The sequence below is a fragment of the Pseudopodoces humilis genome, chromosome 1 (genome assembly GCF_049639895.1).
Source record: "Pseudopodoces humilis isolate 2021_Gansu_Grassland_sample_001 chromosome 1, ASM4963989v1, whole genome shotgun sequence".
Classification (NCBI taxonomy): Eukaryota; Metazoa; Chordata; class Aves; order Passeriformes; family Paridae; genus Pseudopodoces; species Pseudopodoces humilis.
The window spans coordinates 44,342,551-44,361,623 of NC_142200.1; the positions used below are offsets into that span (position 1 = coordinate 44,342,551).

Here is a 19,073-nt window from a genome sequence, read left to right on the forward strand (position 1 = left end):
GCCCCCGCCGCTTCTCGCTGCACCGACTGTCCCCTACCGAGCACGGCGGGGACGGGTCCTTCCTTCCATCCCCAGAAAGTTCTCGCCCCCCAAAACCACTGCAGTACACCAAGTGTCTGGGTTGGAATTTATTTCGTTCCACCGCTCTTTAGCTGTTGGCGTTGCAGGGTCAACGGGCGCTGGCGCCTGCCCCGCTGCCCCCAGCGCCCGCTCTCCGGGGACCGAGGAGGGGCAGTACTAGTCGCAAGCACAGCGGCGAATTTCCCCGGCGCTCAGTGTGCCGTGCCGTTCCCATTGGCCGTGCGGCCGGCAGGGAGCGACGGGAGGCGGAGAGGGAGCTGCCAGCAGCAGACAGGCAAGCAGGCAGGCACCGGGCGAGCGCGTAGACAGGCGCACGCCAGGCAGAGGCTGCTGGGGTATTGTTATCATTGTGCTTCGGCGGAGGGCTTTGCCTGCAGGGGGAGGGGTGGAGGGAGGAGAAGAAAGAGGGAAAGTGCGGGGCGAGCATGCAGCAGGGCTGGGGCCGGCGAAGCGGCGGTGCTGGCGTGCCTGGGCTGAGGCGCTGAGAGGAGCCGCCTGCCCGAGCTCGCTGGGGGGCACCGGCGGGAGGAGCGAGGCGGGCACGATCCAGGCGTGGGGAAGGCTGCCAGCCGAGGGGAGCCGCCGCCGCCGCACCGGCCTCGCAGCAGCAGCAGCGACTACTTCTTTCTTATCTCCCAGCCTTTTGTTCGCCCATCCTCCTCCTCCTCCTCTTCCCTGCCCACCCTCTGCACCGCGGAGGGGGCTCGGCAGAGACAAGCAGGCTGACCCAGAGCTGAGTTTCACCCATCCTCCGCCCCCCGCGCTCTCTCCCTCCGCTGCATCGCTGCCCATGAGCTAGAGCGGCAGCCGGCTCCGGCAGGCGGGGGCAGACGCCGACCGCAGCTCCCGGCAGCTGCCGCTGCCCGACCCTCCCCGCCGCTCCCCTCGCCCCGCTCCGCGGGCTCCAGCCGCGCTCCGGAACTGCTGGGGGCCGCCCTGCCGCCGCCCCTCCTCGCCTCCATGTGCCGGGTAGCGGGAGCGCCGCCGCGGATCCTGCCGCCGCTGGCGCTGATGGTGCTGGCGGCCCTGCAGCAGGTAAGCACCGCCGGCGGGGAGCGGGCCGGGCTGCGGCTCTTTGTTCCCCTGCGGGCGGCGATGCCCGGGGAAGGCGGGAGAGCCGGGGGAAAAGGGAGGGGGGGGGAGAGCAGCCAGGCTCCGCTTCGTGGTGGGGGTCTCGGGGAGGGGGCAGGGGAAGGCAGTCCCGCCGCCGGGGTGCCTCGGGGTGGCTCGGCCGCTCGTGCAGAGCCACCTGCTCGGGGCAGCCCCGCTAGCGGGCTGCGCGCCGCGGGGAGAGAGAGAGAGAGAGAGAGAGGGGAGAACTCGTGCCCGGGGCCGGCTGAGAGGGAGAGGGTGGTCCCGAGGCGCGAGAGGTGATGGGGGCACCGATCCCCCCTCATTCCGGGGAGAGCAGGTGCCGCGGGACGTGGGGGGGAGCTGGCCCGTACACGCACGCCTGGCAGGAACATGGGAGCTCGCCCCCGCCGCGGGCGCGGGGGACAAACTACCGGAGTGGGGGACGGAGCGAACATTTCCCCCCTCCACCCCGCGTGACGACGGGCGGGCTGAGGTGCCAGAGAGGTTCGGGGCAGAGAGCAGCCCCCGCGCCTCAGCTATCCCCGGCTCCCTCGCCCGCTAATCCCTTCCCCGGGAAGAATTTAATCAGCCTCCGCCTGGGCGCTGGGCTTCCCCACCCCCTGCCGCTAACGGGAATTTCCATTGGGACGGGCTCGGGCCCCGAAGTGTTTAATTTATTATTATGAAAGTCCTGCTGCTGCCTCCCCCCGGCCGCCTCGCCGGGGCGCTCCGGGCGGCCGAGTGACGGGGTCCCGAGCAGGTGGTCGCGGGGCAGTGCGCCGCTAGTGCTGCACGCCAGCAGCGGTGTGCTCCCCGTGGGGTGCAGAAAGTGGAGGTCTGGGGCGAGATGGGAGTGACCGGGAGGGTGTGGGGAGGACGGGGAGACGACAAAATGGATCCCGCTGGGGCAGCAGGGGCAGTGCCCGCCGGGTTGTGGTTGGGCTCCCCTCCGGCGGCGGGGGGTGTTCGGAACGGGAGCGGAGCCGGGGCACCCGGTGCGTTCCCCGTTCGCTTTGTGCTCGCTGAGCTCGTATCCGGCGCGGCGCCGGGGGTGGAGAGGGCGGTAAGTCCGAGGGACAGATGGCGCAGATCATCGCCTCTTAATGGTATTTGCGATTGGGGCATTTCTGTCGGGCCGGGGGAGCGGGTTGAGGCGAGGCCGGGGTGCCGGGGCGGGCAGGGCGCCCTCCCGCAGCGGCTGGCGCAGGGCAGGGGGAGGCGGCGGGCGCAGCCACTGTCCATGGTGCGGCCCCGCTCCCTCCGCCGCACCGGGGGCGGGAGGAGCCCGCCCGGCCTCCAGTCTCCTCTCCGCTTCTCCGTCTGACACTCCCGTCCCCTCACGGGGTCCCCGGGCATTTGAGTCCTTCAGGCAGTTTCTGAGGCGCTCTCAGGGGCTGATGACTTGCACCAGGCGAGCGAGATGCTGGAACGCTGCTCCACGGCAGCCGGGGATTTTCCCTTGAGTCCTAGGAGGACGCGAGGCAGGGTGGCTGGCGTGACACGGGAGTGTCCGGCTGAGCATGAGCGGCTGCATGTGATAGCAGGCACCCTGTTCAGAAACTTGTGTGTGCCACTTAACCGGCTGTTGTTGTGTTGGGTTGGTTTTTTCGTGTGTTTTTTTTCCAAGTCCTTATGTGCTGTTTACTGTATGTGTGTTCAGTTCTGTTTAGTCTTCCTATCTCAATAAATCTTTAAAGCACAAAATCTGCAGTAAGCTTTTATTCAATTTTTTTTTCTTTTTTTCTTTTTTTTTTTTTCCCTATCCGAGGCAGGTTTGAAATTGAAGCACAGGCTGTGAATTAAGGACAGGAACTAGCCGTGTTGCTTTAATGTATCACTCAGTGTCACTGCCACTTTACGGTTGGGGGATCCAATTTCCCCCTTGTTTGGGTAGCCATTAAATCAGTTTAGGGTTGATTTTTAATAATGTGTAACAAAATTGGAACTTGGGTATGAAGTCAGATTTACAGACCTTTGTCTGTACAACATTTTCATTTTAAGAGCTCTTTTATTCTCCCCCCTTCTTCCATACTGTGTACTTGCATACTGCAAGAACCTTCAACAGATAGATGTGGTGCTAACTTTCTCCCCCCACGTCCTTATAGTTTTGGTAGGAGGTTATTTGTATTGGGTTCTTCTGAAATGTTCAACATTTCACTTAGTTTTTCCTGTGTCTGCAACACAGCATCTACCTTTATTTTCTAGAGTTACTAATCAGTTTGTTATTCGTTAATGGTATAGGAAAGCTGTCATTATGGAATTACTTGAAAGATTGTAACTGGAGCCAGATTTTAAGGTCAGATCTGTGGATGTTGTTTATGTACAGGAAATACAGTTTAAGAGTTTTGACAGTGTGTAACCTGCACAAGAAAGAAGGGAATGAAAACTGCACTCTGTTTTGCTGGTTAGCGTACCAGTATGAGTCTGGGAGTATTACATGAAAAAAATCCTGACAGGAGAGAGGATGAAAGGAGTGAATCTTGTTTTTCTGCCTAAAACAACAATTCCAATCCAACGGAGGAATGGGAAAGCTAGTATGAGTTTACAGGAATGAAACTGCTCTTAGAAATAAACTGGAACATAAATTAGAAATAAAGAGCTCAAAAGGGGAATATTTTTTTTAATATAAGCTGATTCAATCATTACATGGATATTTTTTGTTCCTTAATCAAAAACAAGTAAACAATAAAGCAGTTTTGGAGCCTTTTCAGCTTAGGTGACTGGTTTGAATTCAAATTATGATGACAGAGGACGTAAGTTATTACCCTCTGCAGGCAATTTTGGTCTTATTCCAGGTCTTAGTGAGTGTATCCAGGTGATAAAGCTACTACCCTAAATGACACTCCTGTTAAGCTGCCTCAGCTGAGAATCCAGCAGTGGCATTTCTTGCCAGCTCTACCCCTCTAGTAATTGCCCCTAGCAGCAGTAGTCTCTGGCAGAATGGGGGTGAGGAATATTAGTGTTTTGTGCAGAAAAAAGCAAGATCCCCTATTGTGAGTAAATCCTCTGTCTCTCACAACATACCTGTGCCTTAGATTTCTTGTTTTTTGTCTGTATAAGCGGGATTTTGCGATGTCTCTGAGAAACGTCTCCATTAACAGACTCCAACACCATTAGCTCCTTTCAAAGTACACTGAATGTAGTGAATTGAATGCATTTTACAACACATTCATAAGCCCCTGACCAGGGTAGTTATGTGGAGTACCTCAGGCTTTTTGGACGTTGATCTTTGTGTTCTGGTTTTGTTTTGTCTTCAAAGACCCCATTGGAAAGGTTAAACGTGGCAGGGTATTGCATAAGGGAGGTCTCCAATCCTTGTCTGTCTGGTCTAGGTGACAGTGATACCACTGGCACATCCTCAAAATTCAGATAATTGCAGAGCTGAATTTCTTTGGATGTTAAACTGAATGTATTATTTAAATATCATTTGTTAAAATAATTTTTTTAAAATTCCTTTTTACATCTATTATAGGACAGATAAGATTGTGTAATTCAATGAGTTTTTTGAATTTAAGTCATAGGTTGACAGGATATAATCAGAATTTTTTTAATACACAAAATTATGTGGGCAGATACTGTAGCAAGCTCAGAAGTACATATTCTGCTTGTGTACCAGAAGGCATATATTCTGATGTTGTCAATCTGTGTATTTTTAATATATGTGTGTTTTCTGGAGAGCCTTCTACTGCTCTCTCTCTTTCTGGGTAGTACTGCTACTTAGACATGCAGCTCAGTGTCCTGAAAAGATGAATGCGTAGTTCTATGATACCAGCTTTTAAAATACTGCCCAAAATTATCATATTGAACTACATCTAGTCAAAAGTGTGTAATTCAAAAACTTCCTGTTATTTTCCTTTCTGTTTCTAGAAGTTGGAGGACCTCCCAGAAACGTCACTGGAAGAACCCTGTCATGTTCTATCTTACTTGGCTTCATTGATGCTTTTATATCAATAATGTAATTTATTACTTCTTTTAATAACTTAGCACTAACAGATGAGACAATTTCGTTGTGACAGAATTGCATGTGTATGTTTAAAAATAGCTTGAGGAAGCTGTGAGTAAAGTTATTTTTACTCAATACAGACAGTATTGTGTAAGGGACTTGTCATGTGGTAAGGAACAGAAATTTTTGAATGGCTTTTCCTGCTTAACAAAATCATTTACCAGTTAAACTCTCTTTCTGTTTCTCACTGCTTTTTTAGGTTAACAAAAATTTCAGAAAGCTTGGAATAATTTCAGTAGTTACCAGTGCTCCCATTAGGATGAGAGCATAACTTATTTTGAGCGATGTTCACACACAAGCACAAGTCCATTCCCAAAGGCTGTGCAATCTCTATTGTTCCCTGGAATTTTTATTTCAAATTTTTGTTACAGGGGTAGGGGTAGTGGCCTTATGGAGTAGCCCGCTTCCACCAGTGGCACCAGTTGTGTGTAAGGTTCAGTGAGACAGATCACAGAATAAGCTGATGATCCCAGAATGATCATTGAGTCCAGCTCCTGGCCATGGACAGCACCATCCCCTCACCATGTGCCTGAGAGCATTGTCCAAACTTTAGGTGGAGAGTAATGAAGGCAAAAAAAATACTTGACATCCATTGCAGGAGCAGTGGTAGAGCACTTCTGACTTAGCCCTGAACTGAGACTCACTTGTTGGCCAACAGTGGCATGCAGTGAGGTGAATCCTGAGAGGGAAGAAACATACATTATTGCAGAATGAGTTTAAGGAAGATCTAGATTTTCCTCAAGTGCATTTGTAGTTTGTGAGTGAGCTGAGTGGGATCTTTTTCACCTGGGTGTTGGACCATGTTGCTGTTCACCTTGAGAGGTATATAATCCAAGTATGCATGATTCATCATTTGATTTGATCCTGCACTTCTTGTTGAAAGATCATGGGAGCTCTGTCTGAATAAAGAAGGGAAATTAGGCTTTCTATTTTTAAATGGCTTATGAAAACAGATACAGTATCAGCAGCTTACAAGATGGAAGGTAATTCACTGCCAAATCTTTTCAGCATTTCACTTAAAGTATTTGGTTTTAGTCAGTATTCGTATATTTAATTAAATACCATGTTTCCAAAAGGCGCATTTATCCTCTCCTCTAGGCACTCCTTGACATATTTAAAAAATATTTTTACCAACAGACTCCTCTAGGGACTCTCCCATTCCTTATAATTAGCATATAATTATCACCCAGCAGCTGAAGACATAGTTAAAATTTAGTGATCCCCCTCAAGGAGGCTGTGCAAGGCCTCCCCAAAGGTCAGAAAAAAGCGGCATCCTCCTGTATGGAATACCAGCAGTTTTATTGGCTGAGATGTTCAGTGCAAGCAATACAATGGCTATTATCAAATCAGAGAGGTCATTTCTTGTAGAGACATTAGAACATGTGGTCAAATATAGGACCAATTTTTAAAAAAAGTTACTATTATTAAAACAATTATTAAAACTTGGACACACAGAAATTTTAAGATATCCTTCTCTGAGCTGGGACTTACCCTGAAGAACCATATGTTTTGGAAGATGCAGCCACTCCCCTGTTCTCCTAGTTGAGGGAGGGGGAAAGTCCGAACTTGGGGCTTTGAGCTATGTGGGGTATACTAAATAATTGTCTAAATTTTTAATAAAGCAAATGACTATTGTCTGTCATTAGGGGTTGACAGGATAGGCTGTGAATATGGTTTGTAAAGCTGGGGGATGAGCAGGTGCAGAGCAGGGCTTGGTGGCGCTGGTGGATGAGAGACTGGACATGACCAGAGAGAGAGACTTTTTATATAGGCATATAGAGATAGGATGAGTAGGAATGGCTACAGACTGAAAAATAGTAGGTTGAGATTAGTTACTCTTCACTGGGACGGTGGTAAGGCAGTGGAACCAGTTACCCAGGGAAGTTGTAGATGCCCCATCCTTGGGGGAGTGTTCAAGACTGGGTTGGATGAGGCTTTGAGCAAGCCCCACAGGTTTAGGGAATGGTTGTCCCTGCCCATGGGCAGGAAGTGAAAATAGATGACTTACATGCCTTCCAACTCATGGCATTGTATGATTCTATGAACTTTTGGTGGTTTAAGGCAAGTTGCTTTAAACCAGATAGTAGCATGAAAGTTGTAGATTCTCTTTTTTGGGGAAGGTGCTTGAGAGCTATAAGTAAGTGTTGGTTTAGGAAATTGGATTTTCTGGTCTAAAACCTTGTGGTTCATGAAGTAGAGCACTGATTAGAAGTGAAGGTGTTATAACGAAAGGCCTTTCTGCTGTAACTGAATGACCTTGGGGAGGATGTGGCCTGGCACCCACTTTGGAAACTTTTGGCTTCCAGAACAATTTGAATGAAAGGCACTTTTCTTTTTCTCTAGTTGAACTTTATGGTTGAAAACAAATTGTACTTGACTACATTTGCTGAAGTACTGAGTACTGTGAGAGTATAAACTGTTGGCAGCTTTGTTTGTCGCAAGTCGGAGATTTCAGAAAGAGTTGCTGAACATTTTGAATTCTAGTATCTGAAGCTTTTCTGAGATGTTTCTGTCATCCAGGGTATCTTTCTGCCTTTTGACAGTAAATAGAAACTCGTTACTAAATAAAACCACCTTGTACAGCATATCCCATTGTGTCAGATAATGTCTGTACACAAAACTAAAAATGGACAGAACACAATCTCTAGAGCTGAAACCCAAGTTGCAAGTGAGTATTGGGTATCATCCTGGCTTTTAAATTAATGAAGAAACACCCAGTCTTTAAACACAGTCACAAATGTTTCTGTGATCTGTGCTTAAGTTGAATATTACTGTGGTAATTGTAAATTAATGTTGACTGTTAAGGAGGAAGAGCTCAAATACCCCGTTCTTGCTTCATCATACATATAATTATGTCAGACATTGTTTTGAACTTCACACAATAATGTCCTGTGAATTGGCTAGACTTGGCAATTGATAATTGTACTATGCTCAGTTATACTGTTTAGTATGATATTTTCTTTGATACATACCGCTTGGTTTCTCATTTTACTACCTAGGCTTCTTTTCCTAAGGGCCTAAGTTACAATGATTATCAAAGAAAGCGGTCTTCCAAAGACAACTTGATGTGCATTTTGGTACAATTGCTGTTACAAAATTGTGTGTTGTAGTACATGTAGATGCAGAGAAGTAGTTGAAAAGGAGAAGAGACTTGGATATTTCAGATTGATGGTTACTACTGAACTCCAGTGGTGTTGGTATATGCAGAGGAGGTGGTGAGGTTACATTTTGAAGTACATGTTTCTTTAAATGGGTATTCGCAGATATTTGGAATTTTAAATGCATCTACTTTGTAGAAACAATGGAAATTAGTTGTGAGTCCAGATCTGTCAATACTAGTGAAGAAATTTTGCCTTTTTAAAACTTTGAGGCCTGTATTGTTGGAAGATTTTATTTTTTTTTACAGGTGGTATTCAGAAAAATATGTAAATGCAAATCCCTTAGAATAATACAGTTGAGATTGTAAACAGGTTGTTGTGGCATTTTTGGTTTTTTATTTGTTTGTTTGTTTTCTTTTGTATTTTGCTTGGGTTTTTTGTTGTTGTTTTTTGTTTTTTAGAAGGAGCTGGAATACAGCTTTGGAATTAAACCACAGATTTCATATCTAGAGCTGAAACTAAAGTAACAGAGGAGCAGGGTGTCAAAACTGCAGGCTTAATTGCCTAACTATATCAAAATGGTGAATTCTTTTAATTGATTGAATAACAGTTTTGACAGAAGACTTCTAATTTACGTCATGTTGCTTCATAATTGCCGTTTTCCTGTTGCATTTAATCTGAGATCTACAGTACTGAGTTAATATGCATGATCTGATACCATGTGTGACTATCTCTCTAGCATCTGGAGATGGTAATGCTTATCACTCATTTAGCAGTTAAAAATGGCTAAACAAGTCATAAAGGATGAGGAAAGCAAAATAGTTTTTTAGAAGTAACTTTATTTTGCTGTTGCAAAGTCTGTTAGTACTTGAGAGGAGAATTTTCCAAGTGCTGAGCTTATTCCAAGCTTTGTGACTCCACTGAGTAGATTTTATGTGGGTACAAGCTAAGGTGATTGCTTTTTCTGTCTTAAAAGATGTTTTTTTTTAAATAGTGTCCGTCTGTGGATGAATGTACAAGTAATATTATCTTGCATTTGAAAATGTCTTGGGAATTGTACTAATCACATGAAATCCTGTAAATTATAATAATGTGTCCCATAATCTTCACTAGCTTTCGCCTTTTGCCCCAGATAAGGGGATAAAAATATTTCAGCATCCTTCTTTTCTTAGAGTTAAAATAGTTTAAGTCTTGCAGTACTCTTAGGCTGAACTTGATGTGACCCAGTGTGTCTGAAGTTGCAACTTCTACTTAATTCAGAATGCTTAACACAGGGTGATTAAGAATTGCTGAAAATTTGAATTCTTCCTTCCCTTGTGTTTTTATTCTGAAACAATCTTTACAAAGGGCTGTTTTTGGAGAGCAGAGTACAGTCTTTTGTTTCTGGATAAAACTGATGGCTGCAAATGAAAGAATAAAGAAGGCTCTCTATTCATGTTTCCCAGCCTTTGTTTCAGTGGGCATTGTTTCAGTTTATAAGAGCTGTTTAGTACATATAGATTACTGGAAAGGCTGAAAGATTCCCAAATGCATCGGTGCAGTCTTGTTAAAAACCCTGCTATCTCCTCAGCTGCCCACTCAGTACCTTTTTGTTTCAAAGATACCATGAAAAGACTTCTATTTCCTTTTCTACCACATTACTTTGAAGTCACCTTTTGTGCGGTAGTTTAAATAAACCTTACTATTTTTCTTTCAAATTATGGAAACCTTACCAAACCTGTGATTTGAGTTCCAAAGCTGAGGAACCTGGCTGGTTGAAATTTTAGTTATTTTTGATTTGCCATCTTTTTATCTTAAAAACTCAATATGTAAATAATGGTTGGCACATAGCTACAGATCCTGGTTTCAGTTTTGTAGGGAACCTAGTCCCTGGGTAGCTAAACTGTTGCTTTATTTGCTTTCTCTTTAGGGTCTCCATATAAACATATTAAACTGCATAAGCAATTGTACACAGGTGAGATACCCATGTGGATCTTAAGTTACAACAACTTGATAATTACAAATTCTCTTACTGAGCGCATATCTGGATAGTGCATTAACTTGTGAGTTTGTAAATTTTAATTTTTTTTTTTTGTTTTGTTAGTGTCAGTGTTGAGCTGCACAGTTAGGATGCTGTTGGAGTAAGTACAATGCAATGGGTTACAAATGACTCCTTGTATCAGTGATGAAACTGTTCCAACAGGTGTTGATGTGCTGAGTTTGGCCGTGTTTGTCAGTGGAGAGATTATGCTTCTAGTCCCTTTTCCCTGAGGAAACCCTTGTCCCACCTCTGCTTTAATGCTCTCTTTCCCTGAGGTTACTGTGGTGAATGGGTGTAACACCATCATCTCCTCTTTCTCCCTCCCTTTTATATTTTTTCCTGTAGGGTTCATTTTGCAAGTCTACGTAGACATGCTTACATGGCCTTGAGTGGGTCTGCTTGATGGAAGCCCATCTGGGAGAGCAAACAGGAAAATCTAATTTAAGTCTTGATCAAATTTAAATATGATATAATCACACAGTTGTTTGTGCTGTTCAAGACCATACACTACATCTGGGCATGCATGTGGATAGGCCTGTTTTTGGCGTGTAGAGGTGTTTGAGGTTGTGCCAGGGCTGTCACAATTTCTTGGATATATCTCAGCCTAGGCTGGAATGGGGGCTGACCTCTCTGCTGTGTACAGTGTGAAGAGGGTTTTGCCAATGTGCGGTCATGTAGCCACATGTAAGGTGGGCCATTTTCTTGTGCAGTACTAAAATGAGACAAAAGAAATCTTAGTCCTTTGCCACAGGAAATGTTTGGTTTTGGTTTTGGTTTTGTTTTTTTTTTCCAAATAGGCAACAAGCTGTTCTGGAAAATAGCTTTGCTACTAGAAGTATCTTCTGAACATGTAAGACTACAGAACAAACAAGTTTCCAAATGCTGTATTACATTTCTTAATAGAAAGGCATTTATGAAGCTCTTTTAAGAATGTGATTTGAGGGTAAACTTTTTTAATAAGTGAGAGAACAAACAGTTTCAGTGGCTCAGCTTTCCATTGTGCAAATTTAATGAGCTACTCTACTTTTAACTTAATGTCCCTTTGAAATAGGAGATTGCATTGGAAACATTTGGCTTTATATGGTATCTGTTTGAACACTAACACAAATGTAAGTTCTGTTAAGTTACTGCAAATGTAACATTTTTGTCTTAGTTTACTTGCTCTGGTGCAGCATCACATAGAAATACTCTAAAAAAAAAGCATTTTACACCAGTGGTTGAAGTGATCCCTTTCAAGTTATCTGGCTGTGAAAAAGTTGACGATGTGTTTGTGCAACATTTATTTCCAGAGGAAGGAATATTTTGTTCCCTTTGTGATTCCCCTTCAGTCTAGATGCCTGGTTTAGTGGAAATGTTCAGTTGTCAGAAGAATCAAGATGGTATATTATTTAGATCTTACCAGACAAGTGGGATTTGTTCCTTCCATTCCAGTTATCAGAAAGATTAACCCTTTGCCCTCACAGTCCTAATTGCAGTCGTTCAGAAACAAAGATTCTGCTTGTACAAGAAGGCAGCAAATGTGCTAACTGGAATGTTTCTCTGGTGAATGTGGGCTGCAGGTATTACAGACATTCTGTCTTTGTTTCAGGCACCAATAAAAGCAACCTGTGAAGATCTGTCATGCAAGACTGGATTTCCTGAAGATGTTCACAGTGCAGTAGTGTCAAGGAGTGTACATGGAGGACAGCCTCTTCTCAATGGTACTGTTAGAAAATACATTTTGAACTTTTTTTGTTTCTTCTAGTTGTAACCATAAGTTACTCTGGAGCATTTTTATCCTTAAATAGGACAGACTCTAGCAGGAAGGAACATCAGCTGCTCTGTGATTATTTCTTGATCACTGTCATAGGACTTGGAAAATATATTGTCATTAGTGGCAGCACATGCACCTCTAACTGTAATTTGAAAACACCGAGTGTTGCAAAACTTCCCGTTGTTATCCTCCAGTTCTCAGCACAGCATTCACACTGATGTTTCTTACTACCCCTGACAATATGTATGCCATTAGTCTATACTTACAGCCCATGTATGTATGAGAAGGTAAAGAAAATTTCCTTTCTTCTTTACCTCTCATCAAAGAACTGCAGTTACACTCAGCTTATGTTAATGCAGAGATAGTTGCCTTCCTGCTTTTCTGTGGCTGTCTGAGGAGAGACACCTATGGAAAAGCAAGTAATGGGACAGGCAGCAACATGAGCGAATTGCTGGCTGTGGGCCCCTGGTCGGTGGCCGCAGCGCTGCAGGCTCTGTAAGGAGGTGTGCCAGGAGAGGCAGGACAGTGCCAGGGCTGTCTCAGGGACAGAGCACTGCTCTCTCACCCTGGCACCTACCTGCATCCGAATGGCACGGTGCCCAGGCTGGGGATGACCTGCTCGGTGAGCACAAGCCCTTTCCTCTGCCAGGGATGCCCTGCAGACAGTACACCTGCCCAGGTTTGTCCAGATTTGGAACACTGTTCTTTTTGTGTCTCTATTTTGCAGGGATAGAGTAGGACCCAGAGGCATATACCCTCAATGTTTCCTAGATTTCCCAGCCAATTAAGTTTCAGTATACAACTTTGCAGTAGTACAACACTTTTTAAAAATCTGCATCAGTTTTCTGTTTTCTGAACCGCTAACATTTTTTAAATCTAATTTGGAAATTGTGGAACTAAGAACATCAGTTTTAGACTGTTTCAAATACAGCTTAAATAAGGACTAATTTAATTTAATTTGTTGTTTCTTTCACACATAAATTTGGCTACACAGTTCGAGACATTTAAATGAAAAAAATTCTAATGAGTCTGCAAAACAAATGAAGTAAAAAGCTTTAGTCTTGATTTTACATGCTGTATGTAGCATTCTCTCGTTAATTATGTTTTACAGACCTGTTTTGTGCTTTCTTAGAAGTATAATGGAAACTTGAACGCAGGATGAATTGATTAGCTGTAGTGTATTTAAATTTGAGTTATTAAAGCTTTCTCTGTTCAGTTTCAAGAAAGTATATTCTACCAGCACAGACTTCTCTTTTATTAAAAGATGGCTTAGAAATTTATGTATTGAAGTAGATGTTCTGCCAATTGAGAAAATAATAAAGAGGAAAGAGAATATTCCTCACTTTCCCTTCAAATGGGAGTTAATAGATGGCTCTCCTGTAGACTCCTGTAATAGACATCAGCCTGAGAATTCCTTGGTATGTGATGAACAGACACAGGCAGGGGGCTGAAACAGGGATGCAGAGCACAGCAGCCAAATGCTTTCCAAAGTTGCTGCCTTGAAACTACCAAATGTTTGCTACAGGTTAACTGTTATACAATCAGTTGCTTTTGAAATGGGAGATCAGACGAGTTGGGAGATCTGCTTTGTCCTGTGAAAGGAATCACAGCTGTGTCTCGCAGTTTTTCTCTTTTCCCACCCGTTAGGAACCACAATAGACTGGGTACTAATTGTCTGTTGTCACTGCTCATGCAGACCTGATGATAATGTCTGATCAGCTTTAACTGAGTCCAAACTAGTAACATAGGATGACAAACTGACTTCCTGTCTCATTATTCATCCCAGTCCCATAGTCCCTTCCCTTCTCAGAAGTGAGTGAAGCATGACTGTTGGTTTGTCCTTGAATGGTATTAAAATGCAGAACATTTTAGGGAAGTAGGAATTTGAAACACTGTATGAGGCAAACAGTACGTATCACATCATATCAGCTGGTTGAAAAATGACCTGGGGGAGTCTTTTTCCTACCACTGTTTCCTCAACTGAATTACTGCAGTGGTTAATTCTTTTGAAAATTTTGACATGCTTAAAAGCATATAATTTGCTGGTTACACATAAACATACAGTCCATCATTGCATAGCTTTGACTTAAATTTAATTACACTGTCATTTTGAAATACTATTGTTGTCAAAAGCCTATTTTCTGGTTATTAAACTAGATTCAGATGATGCTGGAAGTTAAGTATAGTTGCGTGACATTTGCTTCGTAGGGATAATCATGTGCCTGATTCTGATCTCGGCTGCCTTGCCTATCTAAATGCATGGAATTATTTAAGTTGGAAAAAGCCTCTAAAACCATAAAGTCCATCCATTAATCCAGCACTGCCAAGTTAACACTAAACCATGTCCTTAAGCGCTACATCTGAATGTCCTTTAAATACCTCCTGAGACGGTGACTCCAGCAATTTCCTGGGCAGTCTGTTCCAATGCTTGCCACCCCTTTTGCTGAAGAAATTCTTCCTAATATCCAATCTAAACCTTCCCTATGGAAGGTGATACCATTTTCTCTTGTCCTATCTATTGTCCTAACAATTGTCCTGTTGTTTCTGGAAAAAATGACCAGCCCCTACCTCATTACAATCTGCTTTCAGGTAGTTTTAGAGAACAGTAAGGCCACACGATTGGCCTTGGCTCACTGATCCAGGTATCACTTTCCTGCCCTCCAGCAGATCATCATTCCTGCCCAACTGAGGTGCACTTAATCCCCTCATCTCAATCATCAGTGAAGATATTAAACAGGACTGGTCCCAGCTCTGAGCCCCAGGGAACACCACTGGTGCCTGGCTGCCAGCTGGATGTGACTCCATTCACCATCACTCCCTGGGCCTGGCCATCCGGACAATTTTTGGGTTTTTACCCAGTGAACACTGCACCTATCCAGGCCATGAGCAGCCAGTTTCTCCAGGAGAACACTGTGGTAGTCAGTGTCAGAGGCTTCTCTAAAGTCTGGGTGGACAACATCTCCAGCCTTCCAGTCATCCACTGAGCAGGTCACAGTGTCCTAACAGGAGATCAGGTCAGTCAAGCAGCACCTGCCTTTCATGAGCTCGGGTTGGCTGGGCCTGATCTCCTGCTTGTCTTGTGTGTGCTGCATGGTGGCACTCAGGGTGATCTACACCATGCCCTTCCCTAGTCCCTGTCAGGCTGACAGGCCTGTAGCTCCACACGTCCTCCTTCCAGCTTCTTGTGGCTGTGCATCCAATTTACTCACCTCTGGCCAACAGTGACCTCCCTGGTCATCCAGCAGTACTGATAATGTTAGTTCCTTCAGTACCTTTGTGTGGATCCCATCTGGCTCCATAGACTTGTGTGTGTCTAAATGATGCAGCAAGTCACTGAAAATTCCACCTTGTGTTAAGGGGACTTTACTGTGCTCCCAGTTCCAGGCTTCTAGCTCAGGGACAGGGTACCCAGAGAACAATTTGGTTTTTTACTTCTGGACTGAGGCAAAGAAGGCACTAAGTACCTCAGTCTTTTCCTCGTCCTTTGTCCCTGTGTTTCTACTCATATTTGATAAAGGATGGAGGTTCTTCTTAGTCGTCCTTTTTGTTGCTGATTCCTAGAAAAATTCTTCTTCTAAAATGTCTTCTAATAGTAATCTGCCACTTGATTATGTTCTCTTTGGTTTTTGGCGCTTCTAATATTCTCCTGTATAACCTTGCAATATCTTGTAGATACTTATACTAGTTTCTGTATGTTCTAGAGATGAAGGCTTTAGTTTTCTTTGGTTTTGTGAATGGATACCACCAGCACAGAGGCTTTCTGGACATCTCGGATATCTTCAGAGTAATTTGACCCTAACTTGATTCTTTCTTGACAAGTTTCTTCTTAAAATACTGCCCAAAAAAATGACTCTATGGTTATTACCTGTCTTGTTTATTTGCTTTTGTCTAGTACCTTGGGGTACAGGCTTCTCTTAATTTCTTTGACTTACGTCTTACCAAAACTTAAATAATTAGTTATAATATGACTTGTTGGTCTCTGCATTCTAGTTGCTACAGTAACGTAGGATATTTCACTTTTAAAACACTATTATATGAAATTTCCTTGCACTACACTAAACTGTATGTTTTTTGAAGAGTTTTTTTTTTCATCCTGTGTTCAGGTGGTGCTTGTTTTTGATGGAGGATGGGACTTGTTCCCATTGCATTTAAGAATAATTCATAATGGCTTTGTTCATTCATATGTCTAGGACATTATGACAGCATCTACTAATTTTTTCCTTTTGTGCCTGAGGGCATGTGAGGCAGCTACATACTCAGTTGTTACATAGTTGTCCCAGTATATGAAAAACTGGTGGAGCAATATATATTCAGAATAACTTAAATTGGAAAAGAGGAAAAAACCTCCTACATTTATTAATGTGGGTTGAGGAAGGGGGAAAAAGAGAGCTGCCATTGCTGCCCTTGGTTTCAGGATGAAGAAATGGAAAAGATTATTTTAGTTGAGAAGTCACAGAAGTTGGAAACTACTCCTTTTGTAGGCTGTGACTGAGCTGTGTAGGAGGTAACCTGCACCATATAGGCTGTCCCCTATTGCCTCCTTCTGGCATAGTGTCACCAGTGCCCCATGGTCCTGCGTTCCCCTGGAGTAGACTTCACTGGTCATAGCTTTGGAGACTCTTTGAAGCTGATACCTTACAATTTGTCTTGCATGATGTCTGGCAAGTCTGACTTCAAGATACAATATGCTCAGGTCACTAGATACATTTAAGATGAGTCCTGTAGGCATAATGTTGAATTTATTTATTATGTTTGACATGTTTCACTTGATACCAGTGACTTCATTGAAATTACAGTGATTTTTACCAAGGAACTAGGTGAGCTCAGAACTACTACCTTAATTTCTGTAAAGAGAGAAAAAGAAATAATAATTTCAGAAGCAGAATTAAGAGAAACCTTTGATTAATTGCTAAAAATTGTCTTAGTAGTAAAACCAAGGAATTATTTGAGCCTCCAGTACTTTAAAAATGTAAGATACTTGAATTTTTTTAGAACTTAAATCCTCCAACATTTAAAAAAGAAAATAAGTAATATGCAAATAAGTCTGCGGTCATCACCTAATAGAAGTAAATATCTAAACCCAAATTTAAGGCACAGTACTTACGACTGTTTTTTGTAAATAAAATGTGATTACTGTTTGGAGAGCCATAAATATGATGTAGTATTCAGAGAAGATGATGTTAAGTCAAGAGGGAGTTCCGTTTAATATATTAAATGCCCTTGCTTGCGCTGGTTTTATCACACTTTTCTAGTTCATCCAGGGAAAAATACTTGTGGCAGTTTGATATGTCCAGCATGTTTATCTAATCTTTGTTCTATATCCTGCAAATTTTAAGATACAAATAAAGCGTTTTCAGCTAATATCATTCACCTCAAAAGGTTATTTGAATGGTTTGCAGAATCATTTCTTAGAGATTTTGACTCTGATAATTATTGTAGCAGTTTCTTATCTTTCAAAGATGATACTTAACATTGTCTGTCCTGTTACTAAATGCATGATTTTAGTTTTCTGCTAAGCAAATTCAGTCCTAAACCATTCCTTCGAACACTGTGTAGCTACAAAATATTTCTAAGGTCTTTGCATTGCAGAAAAAAAAATAATGTCTATATAAAAGAAAAAAAAGAAATAAAGAAAAAAAATGTTTTGGTGTTGATCACAGAGATAAGTAGTGATTATTTATGGTTAACACTGCAGTTTCCTGAGACATTTAAGCCAGAGTAAGCATCAGCTCTGCCAAAAAAGGCATGCTTACACCTTCCCTCCTCTTTAAACCTGGTACCAAGTGCTCATGAAACCATAAAATGAACGGGATTAGCTAATTTATCTGGGGTAAACTTTCACTCCTTTAGACTCTTTTTTCTGAATGGCCTTGTAGGCTTAAACAGAGCCACAGTGTCCCTGCTGCCTTCTCTCCTCTAGCAGTGAAATATTTAGAAAATAGTATTTGTTTTGATGCTTTCAAGCTGAGTGACAAAACTTGATTTTTAAATTCCCACAGACTTACTTTGTAGTTTACCTTTGAAAATACTGATCGGTCTCAACCCAGAAATGTGTTGTTGTTGTTGGGATGGCCACCAACAGGGATGGCGTGTCTCAGGCATGGTCCAGTGTTTGAGTAACTTGACAATTCTTCATGATGTAGTAAAGGGTAACATGGACACTGTCTGTCCCAGGTGAAGTTATTTGGCTTTGTCACTAGTGTTTTATTATTCTACATATACAAATGTCTACCATCAACTAAGAATAAAATTCCTTTTTAAAAAGTCATAATGCTTAAAATTGAAGACAGCAGAACATCTTTTAAGGCATATTAACTGTAGAGCCAAGGAAAGTATTCTTAGAAGAATTATCTTCTAAGAGAAATTAGTCTTTACTCAGGAAAAAAAATTTGGCCTTTTTTTTCTTCTATGAAAATAAAATGAAAATGGTAACCACTTTGTTTGAAGTCTCCTTGCCTTAAGCAGAAAGACAAGTTGACAAGTTCCTTCCAGGCAGACAGCCAAAGAATCTCAGATGGATGGAGTCTCTCTATGAGCTGCTGGCAAGCTGGGGAAAAATTACTTCAATTCTTCCCAAATGTATTGTTCTATGAAATAATTTTCCTGTACTCTTCACCCTGCCCCCTCTTGCAGAAAAAAACCCAACAAAACCAAAACAAAAAACCCCCCAAAAAACAGTAACAAAAATCCGCTACTACAACCTGCTATCCCTTCTAATTACTCTTCTAAGCCTTAGTGGGAGTGATTTTTTTTTTCCCCAGAAGCTTCTGTTGTTAAGATATTTTTTCCCCCCTCAGTTCTGCTTAAGATTTAGTAGGTTTACTTTTGTCCTCCTCTCTGAGAAGCAGAGTAAATGATATTGCTCTTACTTGGTGATGCTATGCCTTGTTTTATTACATGTTACCGTTGCATTCCAGTTCTTGGTTTCTTGCCTTTATAATCCTTTTAGTCTTTTCTCAAAGAGTTTTCCTGTTTGTACTCTTTTCATACCCCACAGCATCCTAAATTCTCCAGTGTCAGTTTTGAGCTTGCTATCCTGGATTG

The 19,073-nt window shown here is 43.0% G+C and overlaps 1 protein-coding gene across 1 annotated transcript in view; it reads left to right on the top strand.

Moving 5' to 3' along the window:
* The first annotated feature begins 330 nt into the window (after positions 1 to 330).
* CDH2 (cadherin 2) overlaps positions 331 to 19,073 on the top strand; it is a 114,977-nt gene continuing 96,234 nt past the window's right edge. The window contains exons 1-2 of the mRNA XM_005517203.3: positions 331 to 1,116; positions 11,865 to 11,976. Of these exons, the coding sequence (XP_005517260.1) occupies positions 1,042 to 1,116; positions 11,865 to 11,976 (187 nt within the window). The 5' untranslated portion in view covers positions 331 to 1,041. The remainder of the gene's footprint in view (positions 1,117 to 11,864; positions 11,977 to 19,073) is intronic.